Source organism: Chroicocephalus ridibundus, chromosome 6 (assembly GCF_963924245.1).
Source record: "Chroicocephalus ridibundus chromosome 6, bChrRid1.1, whole genome shotgun sequence".
In the NCBI taxonomy this organism is placed as follows: domain Eukaryota; kingdom Metazoa; phylum Chordata; class Aves; order Charadriiformes; family Laridae; genus Chroicocephalus; species Chroicocephalus ridibundus.
Window position 1 is genome coordinate 51,798,257 of NC_086289.1, and position 25,879 is coordinate 51,824,135.

The 25,879-nt window shown below is 51.2% G+C and overlaps 1 protein-coding gene across 8 annotated transcripts; it reads left to right on the top strand.

Annotated features, from left to right (window-relative positions):
* The first annotated feature begins 488 nt into the window (after nucleotides 1-488).
* On the top strand, nucleotides 489-25,879 carry FAM124B (family with sequence similarity 124 member B). Of its 8 annotated transcripts, none has more exons than XM_063339768.1 (5): nucleotides 489-942; nucleotides 1,122-1,212; nucleotides 5,225-5,964; nucleotides 8,932-11,473; nucleotides 25,187-25,879. In XM_063339768.1, exons 1-4 carry the CDS (start codon nucleotides 844-846, stop codon nucleotides 9,565-9,567), a joined length of 1,566 nt encoding a protein of 521 aa, XP_063195838.1. In that variant the 5' UTR covers nucleotides 489-843; the 3' UTR covers nucleotides 9,568-11,473; nucleotides 25,187-25,879. The 8 variants fall into 8 exon arrangements, with proteins under 8 accessions (XP_063195838.1, XP_063195832.1, XP_063195836.1 ...); XM_063339762.1 differs by adding an exon at nucleotides 4,515-4,702 and having other exon boundaries at nucleotides 489-1,212; nucleotides 25,187-25,878; XM_063339766.1 differs by lacking the exon at nucleotides 1,122-1,212 and adding an exon at nucleotides 4,492-4,702 and having other exon boundaries at nucleotides 25,187-25,878.

A 25,879-nucleotide genomic window follows, 5' to 3' on the forward strand; every position in this document is an offset into this window, starting at 1 on the left:
ATAACTTGCTGAGGACACAAAGCCCAGATTTGGTTGGAGATGAATATAAAAGCTGCCTCGCTCAGGTTGTGTAAATCCAAGTCGCACAGACTTTGTGGCGGCGGTGGGATGCCTGTAGCCAGGCAAGGACATGCAGCGCCTTTTTATGACCTATTTGTTAGTAATAGGAAGCTACAAAGGGTAAAGCGGATTTCGCAGCAATTTGGGGCAGGCAGGGAGTGCCCGTTGCTGGGAGCCAAGGCACGCCGCTGGTCCCGCCAGTACGGAACCCAGACCTGGACCATGTAGGAGTTCCTGCAAACAAACTTGTACAGTGGCTCTGGTGTAACGTGGAGTTTCCGAGATCCTGTTGAAGTCGGGATGTATTTGGAAACTCCGTCCTCAGCCTAGGCTCTCCTTTTCCTGAGAGATCATTCAGGTCCCAATGGTAAAAGCTTGATTGCCTCAGAGTCTGCGGCAGTTTTAACATGGGCTTCGGCAGGGTCATGGTTTGGTCCGTTGCCAGCGATCTCCCTCCTCCCCGTGTCTCCGTGCTGCTCTCCCAGCCTCGCGCTTGCGCCAAAGTCCGTGTCGCTTGAGGGTAACTTATTTGCTGTACTTTCGTTAATACAGTCACTAAGCATACAGGGAAAACGTGGTTTGGTCCCAGCTGTCCCTCTGAGGGTGCACCATGCTGCCGGGAGGGTGCCAGTTCCCCCAGCCCCTGCGGATGGGTGTCAGGAGGCACCTCCCTCATTTTCATTTGCATTTTATCTCCCGGGAGTCTTGAAACCCTACCTTGTCTGTGCATCTCCCAGCGTAGTGTTTCTCAGGGTGGGAGTCTCGGGTGGCTGTGTCCCGTCCATGGGAGGAGTTGCAGCCGGCTGTGCCGACGCTGCTGCCGGCGGGGAGCCGTGGCTCCCGGCAGCCGCCGAGGGTCAGCCCTCCTGGGAGCTCCGCGAGGTAAGGCAGGCGGCAGCCCGCAGCGAGCTTCCCCGCCCTCTCCTCTTTCCGACCGTATTTGGGTTTTCTTCTTTTCTTTTTTTTCTTTTTTTTCCTTTTTGTTAATGCGCGTGTATGCGCGTGGATCCTGCCTCACTGTGTGTGGTGGAGCGCGCTCTGCCTCCGGTGTCTGCTGACAGACCCTTGCTGGATTCCTACTCTTTGTTAGCTGGTTAACAAGAAGAAACAAGAACCATTTGGGACAGAAGCCTGCTTACATAAACGCAGGAGGTTAGATGGTTTTTTGCTCTTTTGGTCATTGGGGTTGTGCTTTCCTCCGAAGCGATGATGAATTGGAGTCACAAGGTTTGGAGCAAGAGACGACCTCTTTGAAAAGCTTATTGCATTCAAGTAAGACCTTAATCCTGATCTTTGTCTCAGTTCTGTCTATGCTGTAGATAATTGTCATCTCGCAGGTTAATTTAGTACTTTTGTCCTTGTTATAGGCAGAGATTAAGATTGGCATAAACCAAAAAAATGTCTTTTAAAAAGTTAGTAAGCCCAAGACGTTGCATGTATTAAATGAGGCCTGCTCCCGAGATGCTTAGGTAATTGACACCCAGTCTCTCTGAAGTTAATTATGTGCTAGTATAAAAAACCTAAATCCTTACAAAGTAACTTCCTTACAGATATTACTATGAAGTTATTAAATCCTGTGATGCATCATCAGTCTTGTTGGTGTCAGCTGGAGCGAAGGGCTCTGAGTGCCGCAGAGGACTAGGCACATCTTAAGAATTCATTATGAAAAGGAATTTTTAATTATTTTGCTGTGGCTTTCCACTGTAAGATGTTAAACGTATAGCAGACAGTATTCTCTGAGGCTTGACGCAATGAAGAGTTTGTTAGTTGCTTACGTTTGGAGTTTATTTTATGCAGGGCTATATTTTATAGAGTGTGTATATCGGTGGTAGATACAAATCCTCCTATTTGACCTGTTCTTGCCCAGCGCTGGACTCCCCCAGCAGCCCGCTCTACGTCCTGCTGTGTTGCCAGTCGCTACCGTGTGGGAATGGGGCTCCAATATATTTTTTGAGTACCATATCAATATTTATTTCCCACCCCCCCCTTTCCTCAGCAGAGTGACTTTTCACATAAGATTGGACTGCTATTTTTCTAATCTCTTAAAGAAATCTTTCTTGGCGTGTTCGGCAGGTCACTATGAATAATGTGCTTTTCCGTTTGGCAGCCAGACTGGAAAGCTGGGGGCAGGGGGAGCAGAGAGGAAGGCAAGGACTCATTAAGCTCAGGGATCGGAGTGAAACCAGCACTTTCCTTTTCTTACAAGGTCCAGCAGAAGCCAACGCTTTTTTCTGATGGCAGTCATCCCTGTCCCACCCGAGACCTTCTTGGTGCCTCTGAGAAAAGCCGCGGATGAGAAGGTCTAAACTCACCCGGCTGCAGCGGGGGGGTCATGGCATCCTGGCTTTACCCCGAGGTCTGGGGGGGCAAGCGATCAGAGACAAAGTGACGGCATGAGAATACCCTTGTCCGAGGTTGGGGAGCCCGCATTTGAGCCCTTTCCCATGGACATTTAGATGTCAAAGCACAGGGGAAGAGGAGCAGGGTGCTCCGCTGCTGCAGGGTGCTTAGCCAGGGTGGGTGGTGGGGCTGCCCCCCGCAGGAGGTTCAGCAAAGGCTGGTGTTCAGTTCATCTCATGCTCCTGGTGGTAGGAGTGGTGGGTACCCCTGACCTGGTGCTGCTGGAGAGCTTATGGGTCCAAGAACCAGGCCTCCAACTGGCAGGCTACATCAGATAGAGCTCACAAGTAAGAGCGCTTCCCCATCAACCCCAGCAAGCGCGCTGCTCGCAGAGGAAACACGGCATGGTGGGAGGGTTCAGGATTTGGCCCTTTTTGTGTGTAGGCTCAGTTTCTTGGCTGTGGTAAAACCTGGTGACCCTTGAAATGTGATGCTGCTGCCCCCCCAGGATTTTGAACAGCCGGGCTGATGCGATTCGAGTGGGGATGGGGTCCGAGAGCTGCGCCAGCCTGCAGTGATGGGTGGGATGCCCAAGGAAACCAGCGCTTGCTCCCTCTTTGCGCCGTGAGAATGAACATTTTGTGGGTGGAGGAGTGCTGGGGGGGTCCTCTGCTCCGTGGGAGAAGGGGAGATGGAGGGCAGGCACCGGGACCGCGGTGCAGGAGCAGACGAGGGGGTGGTCACCCGGGGAGGGATGAGCACAGGCAGGGTGAGCCCAGGTCGGGGTGAACCCGCGCGTGGGAGGGGAGGGGACACCCCATGGACTTTTCTGAGTTTCAGTGTTTTCCTGTACAGGCAAAATTCCCCTTTTCCACGCATGCAGGAAGGCAGCTGACTGCTTGCCCCTGCCCTCTAGCAAAGAGATGATGAATCGTTTCCTCTTCCATATTTGAGTACAACGGTGTTGTTCAGAGCTCATCTAGAGCCCCATAATGTTTGGAGCACTTGCGCTCTTCTCTTCCCGCTCTTCCTGCAATTGTCCGAAGGCTGCATTTTTTTTTTTTGTCTCCCTCCCAACGGTGGTTGTTACTTGCTCGAAGTGTTGCGGGTGGGTTTGCCTCTATCAGTGCAAATTCATTTCTTCCTTCATTTTCTAGTCAGCCTTTTTATTTTTACTGTACATTGGTGTCAGTGTGATTTTTTTTTTTTTTTTTTTTTTTTTTTTTTTTTTAAAGCATGAATGTGTATTTCTACCAGTGAGTGTGATCTCCTACATAAAGGAAACCCAGTCACTGCTACTTGTAGCTGAAGACCTTGGAGAATTTGCTCAGTTGAATATAAAGCTAGGGTTGTATTTAAAAAAAAAAAAAAAGTAAAAAAAAAAAAATTAGTTCAGAGTTTTGAGTAACAGACTCTTATTAATGCTGAGATTTCTGCACAGTGAACCACAGCTCTGTGTGTTTGGCTGTTTGAGGGGGAAATTGGTATGTCAGCGGAGAGATGCGTTGCTCTTAATTAGATGGAGCTGGATACATCATCAGAGGCCCCAGTTTTGATTGAAATACTGGCTGCAGTGGGCGCAGTTCTGTATAGAAAGTGGGGGTGGGCTTGACTTGTGTGTGTTGCTCCTGAGTTGGCAAAATAAGGAGGTGAAGGGACAGTGTGATTTATTTTCTAGACAGTAGAAGAGGCCTGGAAAGAGGTGTATTTTCAGCATTCCTGTTGTAGTCTACACAGTAAGCTAAATTAAGTACCAATATGTAAACTCAAGGAGCAAGGAAAAAAAAAAGGTTTAATTAAGGGTGCTGATTACATGGGTATCTCAGCATTAAAAAAAAAAAAGGGGGGGGGGGAAAAGAGGCAAACAGGGCAGGGAAAGGAGGAAGCCTGGAACCCAGCTTTCATGGACTATGTATAATAACCCAGGACCTGAGCTACCTGTGTTGTGAAGTGCGTAACTAGGAGTTGAGGTTTTTTCCCAAAGCTCCTCTTTCCTGAAGCTGATTCATATCAGCCCTTATTGTTATCTGTTGTGTTCACATGGGTGGTTTTTTTCTTTTGTTAGTCTGTTTTCCTTCCTTGTTTTTAAAGAATAGCTTATCTCTATGCCCCAGAAGGGTGTGACTCTCAAAGATCACACGCTTTTTACACCGAGCTAAAGCCAGCCTGCTGACTACAAGAAAATATGCTGAGGTTCTCAAACACGAGTGCCGCATCGCCTTCACAAAAGGCGGCGATCCCACCGAGGTGTGCGCCAGTGGGACTCGGCCAGATCCGGCGCGTCCGTCTCCACTGCTGACAGGCAAGTGCACTGACAACATCATCTCATCTCGGAGAATCACTGCCTTTGTGTTTCAGGGCTCTTCGCCTCGGCTGCCCTGGGCTGTGAGGGACAGGACCGGTAGGGCTCGGAGGTGTTTCTGGACACGTCGTTGGTCGCGTGCATGCAGTGCCCAGAGCTCAAGGCTTGGAGTTGGAACATGAGCCTTCAGCTGAGCTCTGCTGTGACTTCCCCTGCTGACTGCAGGGGGGTTGGACTAGATGACCTTTAAAGGTCCCTTCCATTCACCCAACGCAACACATTCTATGATTCTATGCGAGTGACCTGGCACCGGTCACAGAATGCCTTGTCACTCTTCGCCCGCCTCCTCGTGTACATTTACTGTGCTTATGTGCGTATTTCATCAGGCTATTGCAAAGCCTGTAGAAGATTGAATTCATTCTGTCAAAGTCCTACAGTTACACACCCCTCGTGTTACTGAGGCTCCAGCAGTAGGAGAAGGAGAGGGAAGGCACCAATTTGTCTATTTTTATTTTTTGTCAGGAGCCTTTGCAATGGATGAGGGAACAGACTCTCTCATGACTGTGCATCTTCTCGCCAATTCGGGACACTCATTGCTTCTGCAGCAAACTCTGGATCGGCTTTTGGAGTGGATCTGCCTGGACATTCGCCTTTTCCTGGTGTCTGAGCGACTTACTCCATTGAAATACTATGAGAGATATCGTAAGAGAAGCTGCTGCTTCCCTGGAATATCTGTTCTCCTTTTTTTACACGAGGACTTGGGAGAAGAACGGATTTTCCAGGTCCATGAGCAATTCCAGCGTCCGCCCTGGCGCTACCAGTGTGCCCAGATTGTCAATGGCCAAAGCCACCCCTATGCCCCAGCTCACCAGGACTTCTATGGCCTGGAGGACCAGCTGCCTGTGTGGGGCATCAGGCGGGTACACTGTGGCCCCGAAATCCTGCGCGTCACCCTCTACTGCGGTTTCGATAACTACGAGGACGCGGTGAGACTCTATGAGATGATCCTGCAGAAAGAAGCGACTCTGCAGAAGAGCAACTTCTGCGTCTTTGTGCTGTACGCGACCCAAAGCGTTGCCGTGCAGCTCTGCTTGAAGCAGCTGCCCATCGGGGTGGCTGCTGAGCCGAGGGGGTCGTCGGCCCTGCAGTTCAAGGTGCAAGAAATCGGGCAGCTGGTGCCTCTCCTGCCCAACCCCTGTTTTCCCATCAGTAGCACCAGGTGGCAAACGCAAGACTACGAAGGAAATACAATTCTGCTTCAGGTACGTGTGTGCCGTGCTCCGAGAGGAGGTTTTCTATTATTTTTTTTTTTTTTCAAGGAAAGCAGGACTCTCTTAAAAATGGGAAATTAAGATTTTTGCTTGTTCATGTTTTCTTTTGAATTTTGAATGCAGTAATCGGTATCAGCCAGTGCTGTGATGCCGTCGATCCTTGGAATGTTTTTCTATTGTTAACATCTTTACTGCTTGCCTGAAATTGAAAGTATTAATGCTCTTTTGAGCAGGCTAGATTGACATCTTCCCTTCCCTGCCTGAACCAAACGATTGTAGCAGCCTATTCTTTTTCTGATAAGTCATTACATGATAAATGTTTTTGAATATACTTACAAGTATAGTGTTGATACAACATTGCCTGACACAGGTTTTTGGGAGCTCTTGAGTGAGTTGCAGTTGGGCAAAAGCGCTAAAGAAATGCGTCATAGGAAACCTCTGCCTTTTCTGTTCGAGTGTGCGGTGCGGAGGTTGTATGAATACAAATAAATAAAAAATGACAAAACAGCCCGTGCTGAGATGATACATAGTGGGAATTCGACATGTGAGCAGGAGGGCAGTTGAGCTCAGTGTGCTTTTTTTTTCCCCCAACACAGTTTAGCTCCGTGTTCTTTCTCCCACCTCTGATTATTTTTTTTTTTCTTGTAGTCTGCATATTCAAATAATTTGCCCATCCCGTGTTTTTTCTTTTCCTTCCAGAGCTCATTTGCTATAAATCAGCTTAATTATTCTGTACAGCCTATTTTTATGCTACTCTGAACACTAATCCTCAGGGCAGCCTTTATGTACTCCTCACTTTGTAAACTGGTTTGCCACCACTTGGACCGGACAAGACTCAGCATCTTCACGTGGCTTTGAAGTTGGTCCTGCCTGGGGCAGGGGACTGGGCCAGGTGACCTCCGGAGGTCCCTTCTTAAGCTACTCTCTGGTTCTTCCTGCTGTAGATACAAGGTTTTAAGCTGATAGACGCTCATGAATTCACTGGCAGGAAATTCAGAAGATTTTTTGGTGGTGTAGCCGTGCCGCACTCTGCTCCTGGCGCAGGAAGCTGGAGTCCGCTTGAACTCGATGATGTGTACCTTGTGGCGGTGCTCCACGCAGCACGCTGACAGTCTGGCACGCGGCGCTTTGTTCCGCACCTCTTCAGTTCATACTGTAAATCTTTATTCCAAGTATCTGCAAATGATTTATTCTACCCCTCCTCCCCCCAACTTTCCGCTTTATTGCAAACCAAATCCAAGGGTCTGCTCGTGGATTGCCACCCACGTGGAGTTGTCACTCCCCTCTGAGCCTGCAAGATCCCTTTTCATGGTTTTATTGGGGAAGAGATAACCCAAGCCACCTAGTTTGATAAAAAAGTAAATAAACTACATCCTGTCCTTTTTTTGCTGAAGTTGCTCACTAATTACTGTTCTATTCCATGTCCTTTCTCTGAGTGTTTACAGGAGATCTCTGTTGCTCAGATTTTACAAGTTTAGTCTTAACACGCAAGTAGGAGAGTAGGATGGCCTCCATGTGCTGTTTGGTAAATAAAGACATGAAACATGTCTCTGGTCTTGCAGAGGACTGATGAGGCGGGTGCCTTTCTCTGGGCTGGTGTCCCCGGGGGTGGCATGTTCCACAGGAGCAAATGGGATGTGCTCAGCAGGTCCTTGTCCTGTTGGCCTTGCTGGTCTGGTGGGTATGCCCTGTGCTGGCCCATGTGTTGCCCAGCCATCAAAAGAACGCTGTTTGATCCAGAGCTTCCTAAGCAAGTTTCTTTCCAAAAACAACCGGTCAGGATTTGCAGACATGAAGGAGCTCCAGTAGGTCTGATGCCTCCAAGAAGGTTTTGGGACAGGCACAGCTATTTGTGTGTGCTGTGCTTAGGTCACCTGCAGCAAATCTGGTGCGGGTGTGCAGTAGTCCTGAGAGCCCTCTGAAACTTGCCCACGAGCACCACAGTGTGGAAAATCCCAAAGAGACGCGGAAGAGCTTGATAGATACTACGTGGTGATTCAGGTTTTTTGTCTGCACTGGGTTTCAGCTGCAGCTGTCTGTCCGTGGCTGGCCATAGGTGGCTGCCTTGGCAGGAACAGCGAGAGGACAAGTGCCTGTGTTAAACCCCACCAATACACCCCCGAGCTGCCCCTTTTAAACTCCGGGGTTTCCCGCAGACAGCTGAGGCAACTTGCAGTGACTCTTCCCTTTCCAAGCCTTTATCTAGTCTCACCCTGAGTCTGTGTGAACTCTTTGCATCCCCAACGTACTTTGGCAGGGACTTCCCCAGGTCTACTGACACCTTCCTTTAATTGAAGCTGGCCCCAGCTGGCTTCATTTGATGGCCTCTGCTTCTTGCCTTGCAAATGGCAGGGAATGGACAATATCTGTCTGTTTCTCCAGGTGGCTCATGGTGTCTTTAGCCTTTTATTCTCTCCCTCCTAAACTGTTTGTTTTTCTTTTTCCCCAGGGTTAAAATTCCCAGCATACATGATTGTTCCTTTACTCTGCTTGCAATTATCCTTGTCCGTTTCTGAGCATTCCCAGCTCCATGGTACTCTGTTATGTGCTGCAGGTGAGGGACAGGCATCATGGTCCAGCTCTGGGACGTGAACTGCACCGTGCATAACAATGTTCTCCGTTTTGTTTGGAATAATTCTTAAGATTTTGTGTGCTTTTAGACTGCCGTCAGGCACTGAACGGATGCTAACTCAGTGCTGTCTGTCACAGCAATGAGACCCTGGGTTACAGTCAACTCACAACCTAGCATTTTGTATGGGAAGCTGGGATTGTTTTTTCTCCATCAGATTACCTGCATTGCGTTTCATCTGCCATCGCTCAGGCTTGTGAGACTCCTGTGCCCTTCTCTAGAGGCGTGCTGCAGGAGACTTCAGCACAGCGAGGCTGGGTGAGAGCATCGTCACTTGGTCAAGCTAGAACGATATGTTAATGAGGTTCTCTCCAAATTTTCTTCAACAGGTTCAAGACAGCTCCAAGCCCCATGAAACAAATGTTGGGCTTTCCCATCAGCATAATGATGCAGACAATGAAAAAATCCTGCAGGACTCTGTCCCGATCCCTTTCCCTGTAAAGCGGGATAATTCTGGGTGGAGAAACCAGGACGTCAGAGCCACGAAAGCTAAACCAAAATCTGAGCAAAGCAAAGCCCATACTCCTGAGGAAGCCAGTGGTGACCTCCACAGGCACTTCTGCCCTTCTCACAGTGGTCCATCACCCCGGTGGTGGTGGGATGCCGCCTCCCTCCGCAGGCAGGCGAGCAGCAAGCTGCAGGCTTCTCTGCGGGAGAGCCGCCTTCGTCGGCAGGCAGCGGAGACCAACGTCGACACCGGGCTTGCCGTGGCGAATCCTGCAAGCGGCCTCTGCCCCCTGAACCGCTTCTCCAGGGACCTGCGGAGCAGCCTCCTCCAGCTGCGAGCACCTGCGGACGTGGCCGGCAGCGCCGCGTCCTCCCGGGACAGGACCCCGATCCCGCTCGCTGCCCCCCAAAGGAGCAAAGGAGCGGGACGAAGAGCTTCAGGCTGCCAGGAGCAAACGCTGCGGGCCAGCCCCACAGGCAGAGCCCAGGAGGAGGAGGAGTTGGAGTTCTTTATATGACTGAAAACAAACATGCCGGTTGGACTCATCACTTCCAAACGACAGCGGAGCGCTTTTGGGTGTATTGTGCCTCTTCGTATTGTGGCCACTGATGCTTACGCTTTTCACGGAGTGATGCTAAAGGAGGCTGAGGGCAAAGCAGGAAAAATTAACCCTGTATTTACAGAAAGTTGTTTGTTTGTTTGTTTGTTTTTTAGTGCAGAATAGATTGGAGGATTCTTGTGCAATGAATGGGGATAAGCCATATGACTCCTAGGGCTGTTTTAAGATGTTAAAAATAATAGCCAGTGACATGCTCAGGTGGGGTCAGAAAGCAGCAGGATGTCCCCAGCTGCTGGGACTTGTCATCCCTCACTGGGATGTATCGGCACAAGGCAGTGGCACGGTCACAGGGGTAATGCCGATTTTCCTCTGGGTTCCTTCTCGCTCCCCCTGTTGTTGGTACTTAAAAGCTGTCCGTGTTGTCAGTCTTATGCAAGATGTGACATGTGAGAATACTCTTTTAAACTACTTTTAAAAAAAAAAGTTTCTAGAGAGACTTTTTCCCCAAATTAGCACAGTACATGCGAAAAGCAAACACTTGGGGAGAGTAGTTTGAGCTGTTTATGCTCCGGTGAGCCCTGCTGTTGCTTATTTGTGTGACACTTGACAAAACAAACCCAGCAACAGGCCAGGCTTTGTTAGACCAGCGTGCAGCTATCAGCAGGCAATCCTAATTGGGCTTGAATTATCCAGAAGACAAGAGAAGTTGATAGTCTTGGAGGGAAATGCTGGATGCTGGAGAGTAAAAAGGACAGGAGAAACGAAGTAATGTTTCAGCAACAGATGATGGAATAGCTCCTGTCTTGATCAGCAGCTTTCTTTTCTCAAGTAGGATGAAGTGAATCTCAAAGGGAATGAGATGGGAAGGGCATGACAGAGGAATGAGATTATTAGAAGGAAAGCCAAGTCTGATCGTACGTACCTTCCAAACAGCAGAAGCAAAGAGGTATTTTCTCCGTAAATATATCTGAACTCTGCTGTACACAAAAGTGTGGATTTGTTTGGAGAGTGCCTTCTCATTGCCACCTCTTCACGTAACTCGTTTGACAGGCGATGGAGAGGCAGAGGGTGATGGGCAGCAGCAGGGCCTTCCTGTGGGGGGGTTCTGCACAATTTTATGGGTGTTCAGCGCTTGTAGGTGTGCCAGCTGAACACAGCCCACCCTGCACAGCCACAGCCGCCTTACCCGGGAACGTCCAACGCCACCCCTCAGCTGCTGGTGGGCTCGGCAGCCCAGTGGGGCTGGAGAGCGGTGCCACTGCTGGATGGCGGCTCGAGCTTCGGGAAGTTGGTCTGAGGAGCTTCAGGTGGGAATAGGGCAGTCCCTGCTCTGTGGTCTCACAGCTGGTGTTGCCCTGGAAGTGATGCTCATGTACCCTCCGATTCAGGGACCGAAACCTGCAGAAAGCTGAACAGGATGCTTATTTCACTGGACAATTACAACCCCCCCGCCATGTTTTCATAAGCTCCATGAAATTTTGGACTTTTTAATAAATCGTACTGTGGTATTTTACGGCAATGAGGGTGATTACTTCATCTTACCCAGCATGCTAGAAATGGCACCAGTGCTTTTCAGAGCTGGAGAAAATGTTTGCTCACCAAGGAGAGCAGCGAAGAGGGGAGCCTGCGGGTGGGTTAGCTCTCCGGGCTCGCCGCCGGGTGTGCGAGGGCGGGCTGCGAGGATGTGGATCAGTGGGCATGGACCAAGGGTCATCAACACAGGGCTAAGACGGAAGTGGGATTCCTGGGACAAACAACTTCAAAGAGAGATTTCATGCCCTTCTGTCTCCTCTTATGCCAAGTCACACTTCAGCATGACTCTGTTTAGCGGCCTCCGTTTTACCTGAGAGAAGGAGCGTAGAAGGTCAGTACCTAGCACGGGGAGGGGGGGGAAGAGAATAAAATGATACATGAGGTTCACCTGTCTGCAGCAGATCACAGAAGGAATTTGAGTCAAAGGAAAATTGTCCTGAAAATACTCTTGTAACAGTGAGCATGTAAAATCCACATGTCTTAAGCGCAGGGTACAGCTGGCAGAAATGCTGTATTACACAGGCAGCGCTAGCGTCGGAGGGTGCTGTTTATCCCTGGATGCATTCAGTAGCGGCAAGCAAATTTTATACTTCTTGTAGACTGTTCATATCTCTGCAACTTTTATTTTATGTTCCTTCCTTACATACTGAGCCATTTCTTTCAGGTGTTTTTTGTTTGTTCGTTTGTTTTTAAAAAGACTAATAAGAGAAACCACGGGTTGAGAGGGGTCTGCTGAGGCTCCTGTGCCCCAAAAGACATGCGAGCAGCTGGCAGGTAAGCAGCTAGACCTTGGGAAGGGGCAGACGTGTGGGGCTGGTGAGGCTGGCGGTGGGCTGAGCCGGAGGCTTCTCTCTCCCCAGATCCCATCCCATCTCCTGGTCCCAGCAAAGCACGCAGGGGAAAACGGTCTTGATGGAAAACTGAAGAGAGAGTTTTGCAAAGTTATACCCAGTGGTATGATGGCATTGCAATCCTGAATTAAGGGGAAAAAAATAGATGGTTTTTTTACCATCTATTTGTGTCATCTTTGATATAAATGATTTAGAACCATTTAGGAAATGGTTCTGACTTGTCTGTGAGCACCAGTGATGGTGCTATGGATGCTGAGATGCCGATTCCTCTGATGGACACCCCAATGCACAGCAGCCGGGCTGGTCATTATGGGTGGGCACTTGAGAAACAAGATTTTAATTTTCCGAGATGTGTGCGTTTGGGAGGGTGGCGGACACCCTCACGTCTGTCAGCTGGTGTCGCCCTGGGGCTCCTGCAAGTCGTGCTGTTGGGTGACCCTGCTCCCAGGGGCGAGTTGAGGTGCTGCCATGGCTGTGCTCAGGACGGGATGATGGTGAACAGTCCTAGCCCGAAGGGAAAGGCTTTTCTCCTGGGTTGGTCACACAGTCTGGGGTGTCGGAGGGGGGAAATCTGTTCTTGCAGTGCCAAAGTGGGAGCAGGGTGCGTGCTAAGAGCAGGGGCCGCTGGCAGCGGGAGTCGGATGGAGCAGGAGAGCTCACTCTGGCATCGCCCTAGCCCAACCCGCCGAGGCGGCTGCTGGTGCTTTTGTTGTTTTAGCCCCTGGCTACAGAAACGGTGCCTTTTGTCTCCTCCCAAGCGTAGAGTGGTATTTCTGAGGGAAAAGTTGCCGGGGAGGAGCCGGGGTACTCCCCACTGCCTGGATACAGCACAAAGGCAGGGGCTGCTCCCCCCCGCGCCTGGCACCCTGCCGCGGCGCAGGCAGGCACCTGGGCAACCTCGGCCTTGGCACCTGGCCACTGGAGTCAGGGGTGACACTGCAGGCTTGGCCTCTCCTGTGAAAGAGAAGTTGGCAAGTTTGATTCTTTCGGGGAAGCAAATGCTGAATGCACTCCTCTTTCCTGAGTTGTGGGCCAAATCCAGCTTTTGTGAACACCTCGGTAAATCCTGAAGTTAGCCCAGCGAGCATGGCTGAGCTTTCCAGATTTACACTGGAGGGTCTGGGCTGGGAGTTTTTCTTCTCTCAGCTCAGGCAGGATATTATTTATCCATGTTGGTGCTGGGCTCTGTGTGGAGGCCCAGGAGAGACAAAGCTTCGCAGCCACTTGGTGGAGCAAAAAACGTTGCATGTATCAGAAATTCTGTGTTTGTAAGGGGGGCACAAACCAGGTATTGTCCCTCAGCCAAAGAAGAGAGTGGCAGCTGCAGCTCCTCTGTGGGCTGCACCGGCGCGTGCTGGCACCTACACACGTCGCACCCACAGCACGGGCACCCATAGGGTCTCTGTTCCCATAAAGTGCATGGGAAGGGGGCAGAGCCGCTGACTGATGGGTCCCTCCGTTGATGTAGCTGTAGCAGTAACGTAAATTTTCCTCTATTGCCTGTCTGCCATATCGCTTGAGGGTGGCTGGGTGCCCCGTCCCCTCGCCTCTGGGGCTTTTCAGAGTTTGCCAGAAATCCCTTCTCCCCTCCTTTTTTTCCCCTTTTTTCTTCCCCCCCCGCCCCCCTTCCCGCCCCCCCCCCCCCTTTTTTTTTTTTTTTCTTTTTCCCCAGTTGTTCTCTCTTGTTTTCCTGTAGCTGTGGCGGCAGAGCCGCGGGGCCGGCCCCGGGGGTGCTGGGGGGGGGACGTGCGCCAGCACCGCCCGTCCCTGGTGCACCAGCTCCGCCTGGTGCCCGCCAACGGCATCCTTCCTCCGGCGGGCCCCGCGCCCCTGGGGGCTGCCCCCGCCGGCGGTGTGTGTCCCCCCCCTCCCCGGGCAGAGCGTCAGGGAGAGCGGGGGCTGCGGGCACGCGTTGCCCACACCTTCACGAACCCTCCTGGAGGACACCCCCCGACCCCACCAGCCGTTGTCCCCGCAGCGGCGAGCGGTTCCCGGGACATGACCCAGCGGTGATGCCACACGGGCTCCAGTCCCAGCCATGGTCCAGTGCCACCGAGCTCCGCCTGGGGCTTCTTGTCAGCCTCTTCTGTCCCCCCCGCCTTCCCCTAATTGAGGCTTTTAATCCTCACTTGCAGTAACATTAAATTACCCTGATACATAAGAAAACAATAGAGACGTTAATAGCAAAGAGAGGCAATTTCTCTCTCGTTCATTCATTTTCTCTGCCAGCAAACTACTTAATTAAGGAGATCTGTCATGTAAGTGACACAGAAAAATAGAGTCCTTCTGTGGCGCGTTTTATTTTTTTGATGTCAGCCTTCGACGTCGATGCTCTGCAATTTCATATGCAGTTGTTACCGTGTATCTGCTGAGTGTACAGAAAAATTAAGATATGTTACTGACATACTTGTTACAAAGACCTTTTGCTAAAAAAAATGCTATGGCAGATCAACCTTTAAGCTGTAATAACAGGAAAAAAAAAATCATTAGTTTTAACTGGGGGTAATTTCATTTCAAAGGTTTAAAAAAAAAATAGACTTCTCCCTTTCCATCAATAGCTGAGCACCAAAGGATCGCTCTTGGGTTGTCATTGATTAATGCTGTTCCCCTTCACGGAGGTGCTGTGCCATTGTGCGATGGGGTGGGTGGGAAGCGGGAGGAGATGCAGAGCACTCGGGGTGACGGCTGCCATCGCTCCGAGTCCTGCCCCTCGCTTGCAAAGTGAATTACGGGGCTCAAAGGCTTTGCTTTTCTCTAATAACGAGGAACAGGAAACTTCTGCTGAAGCCAAAGTGAAGCCAAGGAGAGGTCTGGGCTGCGAGAGGGAGGCAGAGGGATTGGGGGGTCCCCATGGCACCCTCTGTGGCCCATCTCCTCTTCCCCCTGCCCAGCCCGTGCTGTTCACCCCTCAGCAGAGGAGCAAGGACAGGGTGTTTCAGCATCGGGGGGGGTCTCTCTGTGGCCCCTTTTGCCCCCAGTGCCGCAGATGCTGCTGCGGGGGGAGGAAGGCCATTGCCCTCTCGCCCACCGGGGTCTCCCTGCCCGTCCCTCCTGGCAGCTCCTACAGCGGCTGCCTGGCGGAGGGGGGAGGGAGGGAGGGCTGGCTGCTGGATTTTGCTGCTGAACCCTGAGTAAACCTCCAAATATTAGTCATGGCGGTCTGAGAGGCCAGGAGTAGAGTGGGAGCCGCCTCAGGGCTGGGGGCTTAGCTTGGCGTTGAGCTGCCCAACCCGTGCGTATTCCTAACAAGGTTTTGCTTTTGTCCTCTTCTCCAGTAAGTGCTTTCATGCAAGGCTCGCCGGGACCTTGTTTTTTGTCCTTTTGGGTCCTGATATAGTAAGTGCAGAAGGCCCATCCCTGCCTCGGGTGCCGCTTGCTTGCAGGCATCAGGGAACATGGGAGAGGGACTTGGCAGCAGGAGCTTCCTGAGGACAGGGTAGGATGTACAGGAACGACCCGACTACCCCATTTGAGCTTTGGTAAGAAACCTGGAGTATGATGCATTTCCATTCAGCAAAGTGCCGCTTGGCTGTGGACTTTCTCCCAGCGCAGGGCTGGTTCCTCCCTGCGGTGGCTCCGTGCCGTGGAGATGCTCGGCTGCTTTGTAACCCCTGCGGCCAAATACACGGTGGAGGGAAAAACGAGCTCATGAGAACAAAATGCCTTTTAAAAGGCCTGCCTGACACTGCAGTATGTTCCTCAGGGTGATAACTCGTAGCCAGGCCCCGCTTCTGCTAAAGGCTTCAGCAGCAAGTGCTGTCCTGGATCTGTCCCCGTCTCGCTGTCAGGCGTTCCCCATCAGCTTTATTTCCAGAAAGAGCTGCCCCTTTTCAGTGCCATATCTCAAGCCGAACACCCCAAATCCTTAGTACCTCATTGAAAAGAAGTGTCAGAGGTATTTCTCTTCCCCTAAAATGTAACAGTAGTTATATAGAATAACAAAATACAACAACTGTCACAATAGGCCATTCCTTTCCTGTTCCCACGTAGCGTGTTTCATTAAGCACAGAGGATGCACCTGATCAACCCAGCATTAAAAATTCATTTATACTGTATTTTACAGGAGAAACAGGGATCACACCCAGGTTTGGAAGGGCGTCTGCAGGGAAAAATCAGCATGTCAGGTAGTGGTCAGTAGGGCTCTGTGGTCCCGGGCACTATCAGGAGGCAGTGACACCTCCACTGAATTTCTCAAACCCCTCCTTCATCAGACTCCTCCCGACACCACAACTGCATTGCAGCTTGCTGTGCTGCTCTTCTAATGTTTAATTCTTATCAGTTGAGAGAGGTTTGGAGAGGTTTCCATCTCCCATGGAGCACTTGCATTAATATTCCAGTTCAGGATCTCAGTTCTGCTGCTGATTACAGGCAAGGACAGATCCGATTCCTATTAGTGTAAATTAACATTCCGTAAGAGTCCCGAAAGCTTTCTTCTCCCCTATCACCCTCCTTCAGGCACTGGCAGCCCGGCTATGCTGGGAGGTGATTAGGTTTGTAAATTTGTTCCTGCAGACACTCGGTGACACCATTAGTTTTCTCATCTCACTAGTGCAGTTGAAAATGGTGACAGCCTCGCTTCTTTAATTGGGATCATCTCGAGTTGCATCTCAGCATCAGAAGGAGCCTTGTAGCGAGCAGGCCCGGGTGGGCACGGAGCAGACAGGAGCTGCTGGGGCTTTTATCTGTCACAGCTGGTAAAAGATTGATCCTTGCTTTCCAAAACTTGAAGATAGGATGAGAGGCGCCCTGACAACTGACTGGAGGTGGGAAGATGTCCCTGGCTCTGAAGTAACCCTTCCTCTGTTGGCATAGCTGGGATTCAGTGCCTTGGTGTGGAGGAAGAGGAGAAATTCCCTCTGCCTCCTCTTGCCTTAGGTTCACTGCTGATCCCTTCGGAGTGGCAGGAGAGAAGGAGGCATCCGAGGCATCCCAGCCCTTGTGCACGTAACTGGTTGTGACGTGCTGGTGGCTGGGATTGTCCCTCGTGGGTGCGGTGATGGGGATGAGTGCAGGTCCTGCGTCACCTCTCTGCACTTGGGCGTTTGGGGTGGGAAGGGGCATATTTGGAGCTGTGACTCCTTGATGGTGGCTTGCCCTCTGCCTGGGTCACCTTTGCCTCTTGTCTTCACGTGGTGACAACGAGTGCTCCTGCCAGGCTGGGGGTACCAAAGGTCTCTGCAGAGTGCCACACAGCCCCGCGTCACCCTTGGACCCTGCACAGCAGGGAAACACCCTGCCACCGCCGCAGGCAGCGCCCATCAGCCAAGCGGCCACCTTTGCTCTGCTGGCTCCCGAGTCTGTCCTGGGAGAGGGCTCTTGCACAATGCTGGGCTGCCCCCACCGCCACGAGAGCCAGCACCATCAGTGCATCTCTTCCTGGCCCCAACTTTGTATTCCAGCATCTCCGCTTCTCCTTTCCCTCCCATGCTCTCCCCAAGATGATGCTCAGCGGGTCTCGCAGCTGGTGTGCAGGAGAAGGGTCCACCTGGGACCTGCGGTGTGGGGACAGGAGGGTGTGTGGACGGCCCCGTGCCTCTGCTGTGGGCAAAGGGCTGTGCCCTGCCACTGCTGTGGTGTCCCCAGGAGGAGGGAACAAGGTGACATACTTGGGGGGTGGGGAGCTCAGCCTTAAATCCCAGTGTTTCTTTGAGCACTGGTAAGGAAGATCTTCTGGGGAAGCTGCAGCCTCCACAGTGCCGCTTTTGATCTGTATGGAAGAATTTCTCTAAGGCCTGAAAGTTACTGGCTGGTGGGATGGGTGACTGCAGCTTATTATACTTTATATTTATATGAAACAAAATATTAAACTGTAGCCTAATCTCACCATGGATCTCTTAGTTTATCCATTCCTGTCCGCCAGTGTTGTGCTGCCTGGTCAGAGGCTGCAGATGGAGGGGGCCATCATCAGCCTCCAGCTGATGGCCACCATGCTCACGGCCTTCACAGGAGTGACTGAATCGGGTGCCTGGGCTGTAAATGCTTGTCTGTCATCCTTCCTCTGGGCTGGCTGGGAACCCCATCCTACCGCTGGCCTCCCCGAGGGCTGTCCCCAGCTGTCCTCTGCTCTGAGCTGCCCTACCACAGCTGGAGCCTCCCCATGCCATCCGTCCCCTGAGTCCATGGGCTGCAGGGGCAGTGGAAGCTGCCTGGGAGAAAGAGGGGCAGTTTTGAGGGCTGGCAGCGGGGAGGCCACAGAGGAGCCCACCCAGTGCTGGCAGCAGGGCTGCTGGAGCTGGGCTCCTCCAGGGGTGCTGCGGCCGGTGAGCCAGGGCAAGTGCCCCGGGTCCCGCTGGCTCGCTGGTCCTGCCGGCAGCGTGTGTCAGTCCTGGGCGTGTGGCTGCTGCCGTTAGACACCTGCCTGTTCCCATGGAGTGGCCTTTCACCTGCCACGGAGGGAAGGCTTTCCTCCTCCCCCTTTGTTGTTGCCGAAAGGTGGAGCCGGGAGTGCAGGTTTGGGGGTGAGAGTGGCTGGGATGTGGTAATGGTTATTGATTACTCACCTTGGCAACGAGCCTGCCCGGCTTGTTGGACTTCCCTCTGCAGCTAGATACCACAGCTGAGCAAATGCTGCTGCCAGTGATGTGCTGGGATGTCTTCTCCAGGGGTGCTCCAAGCCAGGGAGCACAAATCCCAGCGTTCTCCAGGGAGCACAAACCCTGGCGTTCCCTGGGGAGCATGGCTGCGTGCCCTCTCCTGCCTCCCTGCCCTCTCCTGCCTGGCAAAGCAGCAGCACCTGGGCTGTTCACTCCCTGGTGACGGAGAAGAGACACCTGAGCCATGGCATTCCCATGTTGCTTTTTGAATCCGAACCTTCACTGGCATGTACGGCTGGAGTGGAAGGGTGCTTTGTGTTTTTGCTTTTGCTTTACCAGAATTGGCTTAAAACGCCCGAGGGATTCTCAATTAAAAAAAAAACCAAAGGAGTCTATGTTCAAGGAGACTCCCAGGACAACATGAGAGATGTAATTCCAAGTGCACAGTGAATACAAAGGGAACATGTTTTGGCCATCCCAGCAGATGGAAGTTTTGTTGCCAGCCTGGCAGTGGAACTAAGCAAGCGGATCTTGGTTGTGTTCCTCTCCCCTCCTTTATTTGTTGGCCACGTTGGATGGAAGCATCCTCGCAGGGTGACTTCGTGTGTTAGGAACAGCACCAAGAGCAGCTTGCTTTGAGCGCAACTGTAGGGAAAACCAGTAATGGCCGCTGGGATGATGTAAAGGAGTGTTATGAGACCTTGTTCTGTAGGTCAAATGCAGCATTCTGTGGCGTTGATATCCAGCTTCCCAGGGGCTTCCTCGTGCACTGGGTCGTTGTGTTGGCCGGCGTAGCCTCCTGCCAGTCCGGCCAGAGCTTTAAAATGTACTTACCAGAAGCGAGCTGAGTTGTTGGGAGATGACTTTCAAATTGCGTCTGGCACCACCAGAAGTGTCTCGGTGGATCGGACGCCACACGCCAAAGCCTGGACTCTGCTGAGGGTCCTGCTGGGTTCCTACTGGCCTTGGTGGAGCCGGTTTAGCCACCAGTTGGTTTCACCTGTAGGGTCAGTGGCTTCATGCTGAGGAGGGTACTGGGCTCTCAGCCCAGCTCCCCCCAGACCTACAGCCCTGAGCTAAGCCAGGCAGCGAGGGTTTCCAGGCTGTCGGGGTGAGCTGGGAGAGCAGGGGAAGGGGTGGAATGGGAGCAGACACTTTCACTGTGATTTTTCATCTTGATTTAATTCAGAGCTACTGGGCTTCATGGAAGGAATAGCTGAGATTGCAGAAATGCCTCATGCTGATGTTTACCAGATATTCTTTTTAGGTGGGAAAATCATTCTGTGGCACGAGAAATTGTGCAAATGTTTTTGGTTTTTTTTTTTTTTTTTTTTTTTTGCTGCAAACCAGATTTCAAGAGGTTTAGACTTCTCACAAACTCAGAGTTTTGGCCACCCTTAGCTGCAGCTCTCTGACAGCCTGCCTGAGCTGCTGAGCCACCTCGTTCTGTAGCACGTGGCACAAGGTGTTAAAGCAGCTGAGACGAGATATGTGCCGTGGGAAGCCAAGCATTTTATGCTAAGGAAGAGCAAAACTTTTACTTCTTGTAGCTGTTTTGATTCAGCAATTGTCTTAGTGGAGGCTTCTTGTTTTTTTCCAGTTTCATTGTTCAACTGTGGTAATAACCACTGTTGTGTTTGCAAGTTTTAAGTGATGACAGGCCAAATGCCTCCCCAGCGTTTCATTTCTTCCTGTGTCAGTGTGCTGGCTTTGCCTGCCTTCATCATCACTGCGGGCTTTCTCTCCCTTCCTCTGCCTGACGTGTAACCAAGCTGTGGGCAAGCTCTATCTTGTACCATGCTGGCACGGGATACACGGTCCCTGTGCCTCCCTGAACGATCCGTGTCTCCAGGCGCCTCTCATTCAAAGAGATTACATTCGGTCTGCAGTTTGCTGGCATTAGTAAGGCGGATACTCCATGTGGGGGTCCTTAATGGCCTTCATGCTCCTTCTGTGCCCTGTGTTGTACTCGGTTGCGGAGTTTAGTTTGCAAACAAGGAGGTGCTGCCAGGTGTTTGGTGGGAGCAGGAGGTGTGCGGGCATCAGGGGTGTGGTAGTCTTGGCAGGTGGGATGATGTGAAGGGGTCGTGAGGAGCAATACCGCTGCAAGGAGCAGGGATGCTGGTGGGAGGATGTGCGGGGGGGGGCTGAAATCTGCCCTTCTGCATGCACCAGGGCAGGCTGGCCAGGGCCCGTGCCAGGAATGGCTCCTTCTCCTCCTCGTTGTCCATGTGCGTTGCCAGCGCAGCCCATCGCCACCGAATCCGGCCGGGGGAGCGCAGCACACACAAACCCGCAGGCAGCCCACGTGGAGACCCCAGAGGCAGTACATGTGGCAGCCAGGAGCAGACACCTCCTGGGACTCGAGTTTCGGGATGGGAGCTGCCGAGTCAAGGCCGATGTCAGCCCGGCAGCCCCCCGCAGTACCAGGCGTCCACAGCTGCTTGCACAAGCTGGGTTACACAAGCTCACGAGTGATGTGGAAAGCTGCGTCCCAAAGAAAACCTTGTGTGTTTAACAAAAAAAAAAAAAAGGGAGGAGAGGAAGGAAGGAGGACCCATAAAACACTTTCCTCCAACGCGCTTGCCCCGCTTATCAGGCTGCTGGCGTTTATTTTCAGCTGTTTGATTCATGAGAGAGTGTCTCAGAGTATTTGGAACTGTGCAGATTACTTCCGTCCCCCCCGGTGACTCATGCCACCTGTGGTGACCCAGGCCACCTTTCAGGAGCCTCGCTGCCCCATAGGGGAGAACAGGCTGTGGGGAGCTGGGGGAGGCACCCCTGCGGCTTGCTGCAGTGGGGTAGCACACAAATCAGTGAAAGCAGAGCAGGATGGGATATTTCCAGGTTTAATTTGAGCTTTTCTTGATTCCAGTGTAACTGTGAGATTGGATGGACTCCTCTGTCCATTCTGCTGTGCTTTTATGGCAGGAGCAATGACAAGCCTCAGACTGTCATCAAAACCTGGTTTTGAGTTATTTATGAAGGGAACTGACAATGAAAATACTTGGGAAGTGTTGCAAGGCTGCGGTTGGGTGGAGGTCTCCTCCCTCCACACCCACCGCAGAGAGCTTGGACCTCCAAGAGGCGGGTGAAGACAGCAGCGGTGGCCGCCCACGAGGAGCCGACCCCATGGTGCATGGAGCGGGTGGCCCCCCGGATACATGTCTGGGTTTCTCGGTTGCTATTCTGGGTAGGATTTGTCTGTGAGTAAATCTATGGTGGTTTTGATTCAATATGCAGTTACTGCTTGGAGGGTGATTATTTGAGAGCATTTGTTCTATATGTTTCTCCTTTGTGTTCTGTCTTGCTTGACCTACGCACAGAAATGCACGTTGGCAACCTCAGCCTATCCATCTATTACCGTTAATGCTCCAGCATGTGTCTTTACTTTACGGAGGATTGCGCAGTGTTGCTGATGGTAATGGGAAAGGAGATGTTGTGGGCATGCAGCAGCCTCTTTTAACATCTACAACATCTTGGCCAATTTTTAAAAGCCAAAGCAGTCACCCATTGAATGTTCTAAAAGCTATTTGTCTGTAATCTTAAATTGTAATAATAATCTTGCGAATGCAGAGAATGTGTGGGAGAAACAGGCCTCCTTGAAAATTTCCTACCAGGCTTTGCCAAGCTTGAAGTGCAGTGTGTTTTTTTTCGTTTTTTTTTTTCTTTTTTTTTTTCTTGATGACTGAATGCCATTTCTCACAGTGGTGGGTAGCAGTTCCAGCTGTGACATGTCAGAGCCGAGCACAGGATCGGGCTCTGGAGGCAGCGCGGCTCTGTGCTATATCCTCTTGCAGAGCGTGTAGGAGGCGGCGCAGTCATTTCCCCAGAAACGTAGGAAGCGGAGCCCTGGATGTGATTGCCCTTCGGTCCAGCAAGGCATCAGCAGAGTGGTCCCCCCCAGTCCCAGCCCAGCTGTGCCCACCTCCTGCACATCTGCAGCTCGCAGAGCTCAGACTTTTTGGGCTCAGCCTTTCCCCAGAACCCCCTGCCTCATCCAGCAGCGAGACCGAAAATCCGCTGGAAAGGATGCAACGCGCCAGCTTGCTCCGAAGAGGCGAGCGGTTAAAACTTGGTTACCTCTGCAGGACCGTGGAGGTCTCAGCCACATAAATGCGATGCGATGCCTTGCAGCCCAGCAGGCACGGGGGGGTGTGGGGCAGCAGCGCGGGAGCTGGGGGGTGCAGAGTGCGCCCCGGGCCGCAGCCGCCCCTGGGACACTGCGCCGCGACACAAAATGGATGAGACTGTCACAGGCGCAGCCGTGCGGTCACGGATGAGGAGGTGCTCTCATCCCCAGCCCCTCTCCCGGGGCTTCCAGCCTCTCCAGAAAATTGCCCTGTAGGGTGTCGTTTCTCATGCTTATTCTTAGCCCCGTGGTGTGTAGTCGGTTTGGGGAGTTGGATGAAAGTCAATTCATTTGAGTTTAAAAATTCAGTCAGTCGGATGTGGTTGGTTGAGTTGTTTTTTCTTTCACGGCGTGCTTCATAGGCATTCTGGTGGTAGGCACTGTAAGCAGTAGTGCGAAGTGATCTAAACCTCTCCACCGGGTAGGAAAATAGTATTATTCCCATTTTATTCAGAAGGAAATGAAAACAAAGGGATTTTATACAGCTTGTCCAACATCACAGGGAGAGTCCCTTTAATAAAAACCAGATCTCTCATCTCTTAATCTTACACATTAACTGCAACATCCTTCTTCCTTAATCCTCCTTTCATACGCTTCAAAACTTTGCACTAACAGTTTGTTTTTATTGGGCATGGCCTTGATAAGTGATTTCTTTGAACAATAGCCAATTCACTGGGTATTGTTCAATAGTAATGAGCTAGTTTAACATAAATCCAACAGTATGCCAAGACTTTACACCTGAATAGGCATCCAGAGGTCTGATACCTGAAAAAAATCCCCGTTATTGTTTGGAAAGGAGGATGAGAACAATTAAGAAGAGGATGAATGCAGATGTATGGCATAAATACAAACTGCAGTGATCTTAGGTGCTCAGGCTGGTTTCTCTCTTTTCTTATGCTGTGCCATCACTCCCTCTTTCAGTCTTTATAATTCCTCTTTGTTGGGGGGATGGCAAGATGACAGTGTTGCCTTCAATCAGGGATGCTGGGGGCTGAGAACAGCTCTGTGAAGGCTGGACAGTGGTGGGTGGAAGGGAAGGAAGTTTTGGCACCTGTAGGAGGAGAAGGGGCTCTTGGATGACAGTGAAGAAGTCCTCCTCCTTGCTTGGAGGAATGATGAGTTATTTAGTGCATCTTTCTTCCACCCAAAGTAGGGGTTGGGAGGGCCGCTGGGCTACAGTTCAGGCACTTCTCGGGGAATCTGGGTGTAACCAGACAACAGGGCACCTCAGGGGGATGTGAATGGCTGGATCAGAAATAACTCATGAATATTTTTATCTTCATGCTTTTTATTGTTTATGTGTGTTAATGGAACTATTTCTGTCTTTTTTTTTTTTTTTTTTTTTTTCCTCTTGCCTTTGGAGATGTTTATTACTACAGGCTGCTGGAAGATCCTGGGGAGTGGATGGTCCTACTTTGTCAGGAGCACTGACTGTGCTTGGAAATTAAGTTCTAGAGTTCTCACCCTTCCCCTAGTCCCGAAGCGCTTGTTAGAGTTGTGTACTGTACAGTGATGTGGACACTAGGGAGGTAGATCCTGAGAGATCTTTGCTGTGCACATCTCTTTAGGTCTGTCAGCTAATGTATTGTTGGTGTTGCCTGTTACAACTTACACTCCTACAGACGGCTTGCCCTCTCCTTCAGGTGCCCTGGCGCTGAGGAAGCCCCGCGTCCACCCGTGGGTGCTCTGCTCGGCACACAGGCGGGGAGTGCGCGTTCCCCGGCTCCTCCCTGCCGGTGGCGGAAAAAGATATTGAACCATCAGCGCTGGGAATTGGGAATATCGGGGCTGCCCCTGCTCGCGCGTTGCTCTGCAGAGTTTTCTTACGCTACTCGTTCTGCAAAGCATTACTGTAACTGATTTTGTTTGTTGTTCGCAACGATTTTGTCCTGGGGTCACAGATTAGGCAGTTTTGGTTTGCTCTTTTTTTGATTTGGTTTTAATTACAATGTGACCTCCTTGCTGCTGGTTCTCTTCTGCACTTGCTGTATTGTAGTCGTTTTGCTCCGGGCTGTATTCTGAGAAAAACTAGGACATACTCAGTGCCTTTGGTAGATGTTATTATGCCTGGAAGGTGGCCCAGTGCTGTAAGAAATGCTCCTGAGTGAGTAATAGAAGCCAAGAAATAAAAAGTTATGATAGTGTTCCAGTTAAAACATGAGAATACCTCATACAATTTCAAAGTGGCTTAGCCTGTGTCATCACAGTACCGAAAGAAAGGTGGGTCCAGAGTACCGCTGTTCCCAGGAGATTGTTGGTTGTATAAATAATCACTTGAATTAGGGGTTTTCAGTGATAGCCTAAAACCACACCTTCTGTCTTGCCGATGTCCTTTGCTAGTCTAGCTGGCAGACAGGCCATCCCTCCTTTATAGGACTTACGTGCAAAGGACATCGCTGCAGGCTCAGTATTTACCAAGAGACAAGGCATTGCCGGATTTTTCTAATGGGTGTAGTTTTAGATCTAATGTTCTGCTCTGTTTTCTGTTGTCTGTGTTTGTTTAAATCTCTTCCATGTGTGTTTCCCAGAGTGATAAGATCTCAGCGGCACAACCTCAGCAACAACAATTGAATTTAGACCGTCATCTTTCCAAAGCCTCTGCTGTCAACAGCAGCCAGGGGTTCCTCATCGCCGGCTGGAAATTCTCCCTGGGTGAGCTGCCTGCAGCGATGCGCTCCATGGGGATCGCGCTCAAGTGGTGAAGCTGGAATGGGCCATCCGTGAAGGCAAAGAGTGGAGAGCGAGTGATGGAAACATTAAATGAGATACAGTCACGCCTTTGAAACCCTCATCTGGGTTACATAGAAGGTCAAATGTTTGTACGAGGTAAACAAATATTGTTTCTCTTAGCCCCCATTTTCAGAGGGTGTCATGGTCATGGGATATGCAGCAATTTACTCCAAAGGTCTTGGTTTGACCCAAGAGCTGTAAATATCCAGCTGCAACAACAGGGATCTAGGTGGGTAAAGGCAATGTCGAGAGAACCTTTGGTGGCGATGCCTAGTTTAATTGGGGTTTGCTATCGGTTACTTTATTGCCTAAATCAGCCAGGCCCCAGTGAGCTTTTGTCAGCGTGACTTCTCTCGGCAAGAATTGTGTCTTCTGCTGTATGTTTGTAAAGTTCCTCATTTAACAGGGCTCTGACTTGCTGGCGATATTGCTGTGTGACGGGTGAATATTGACATTTTATTGTCTAGTGCTGAACAGGCATAAACTTGCTA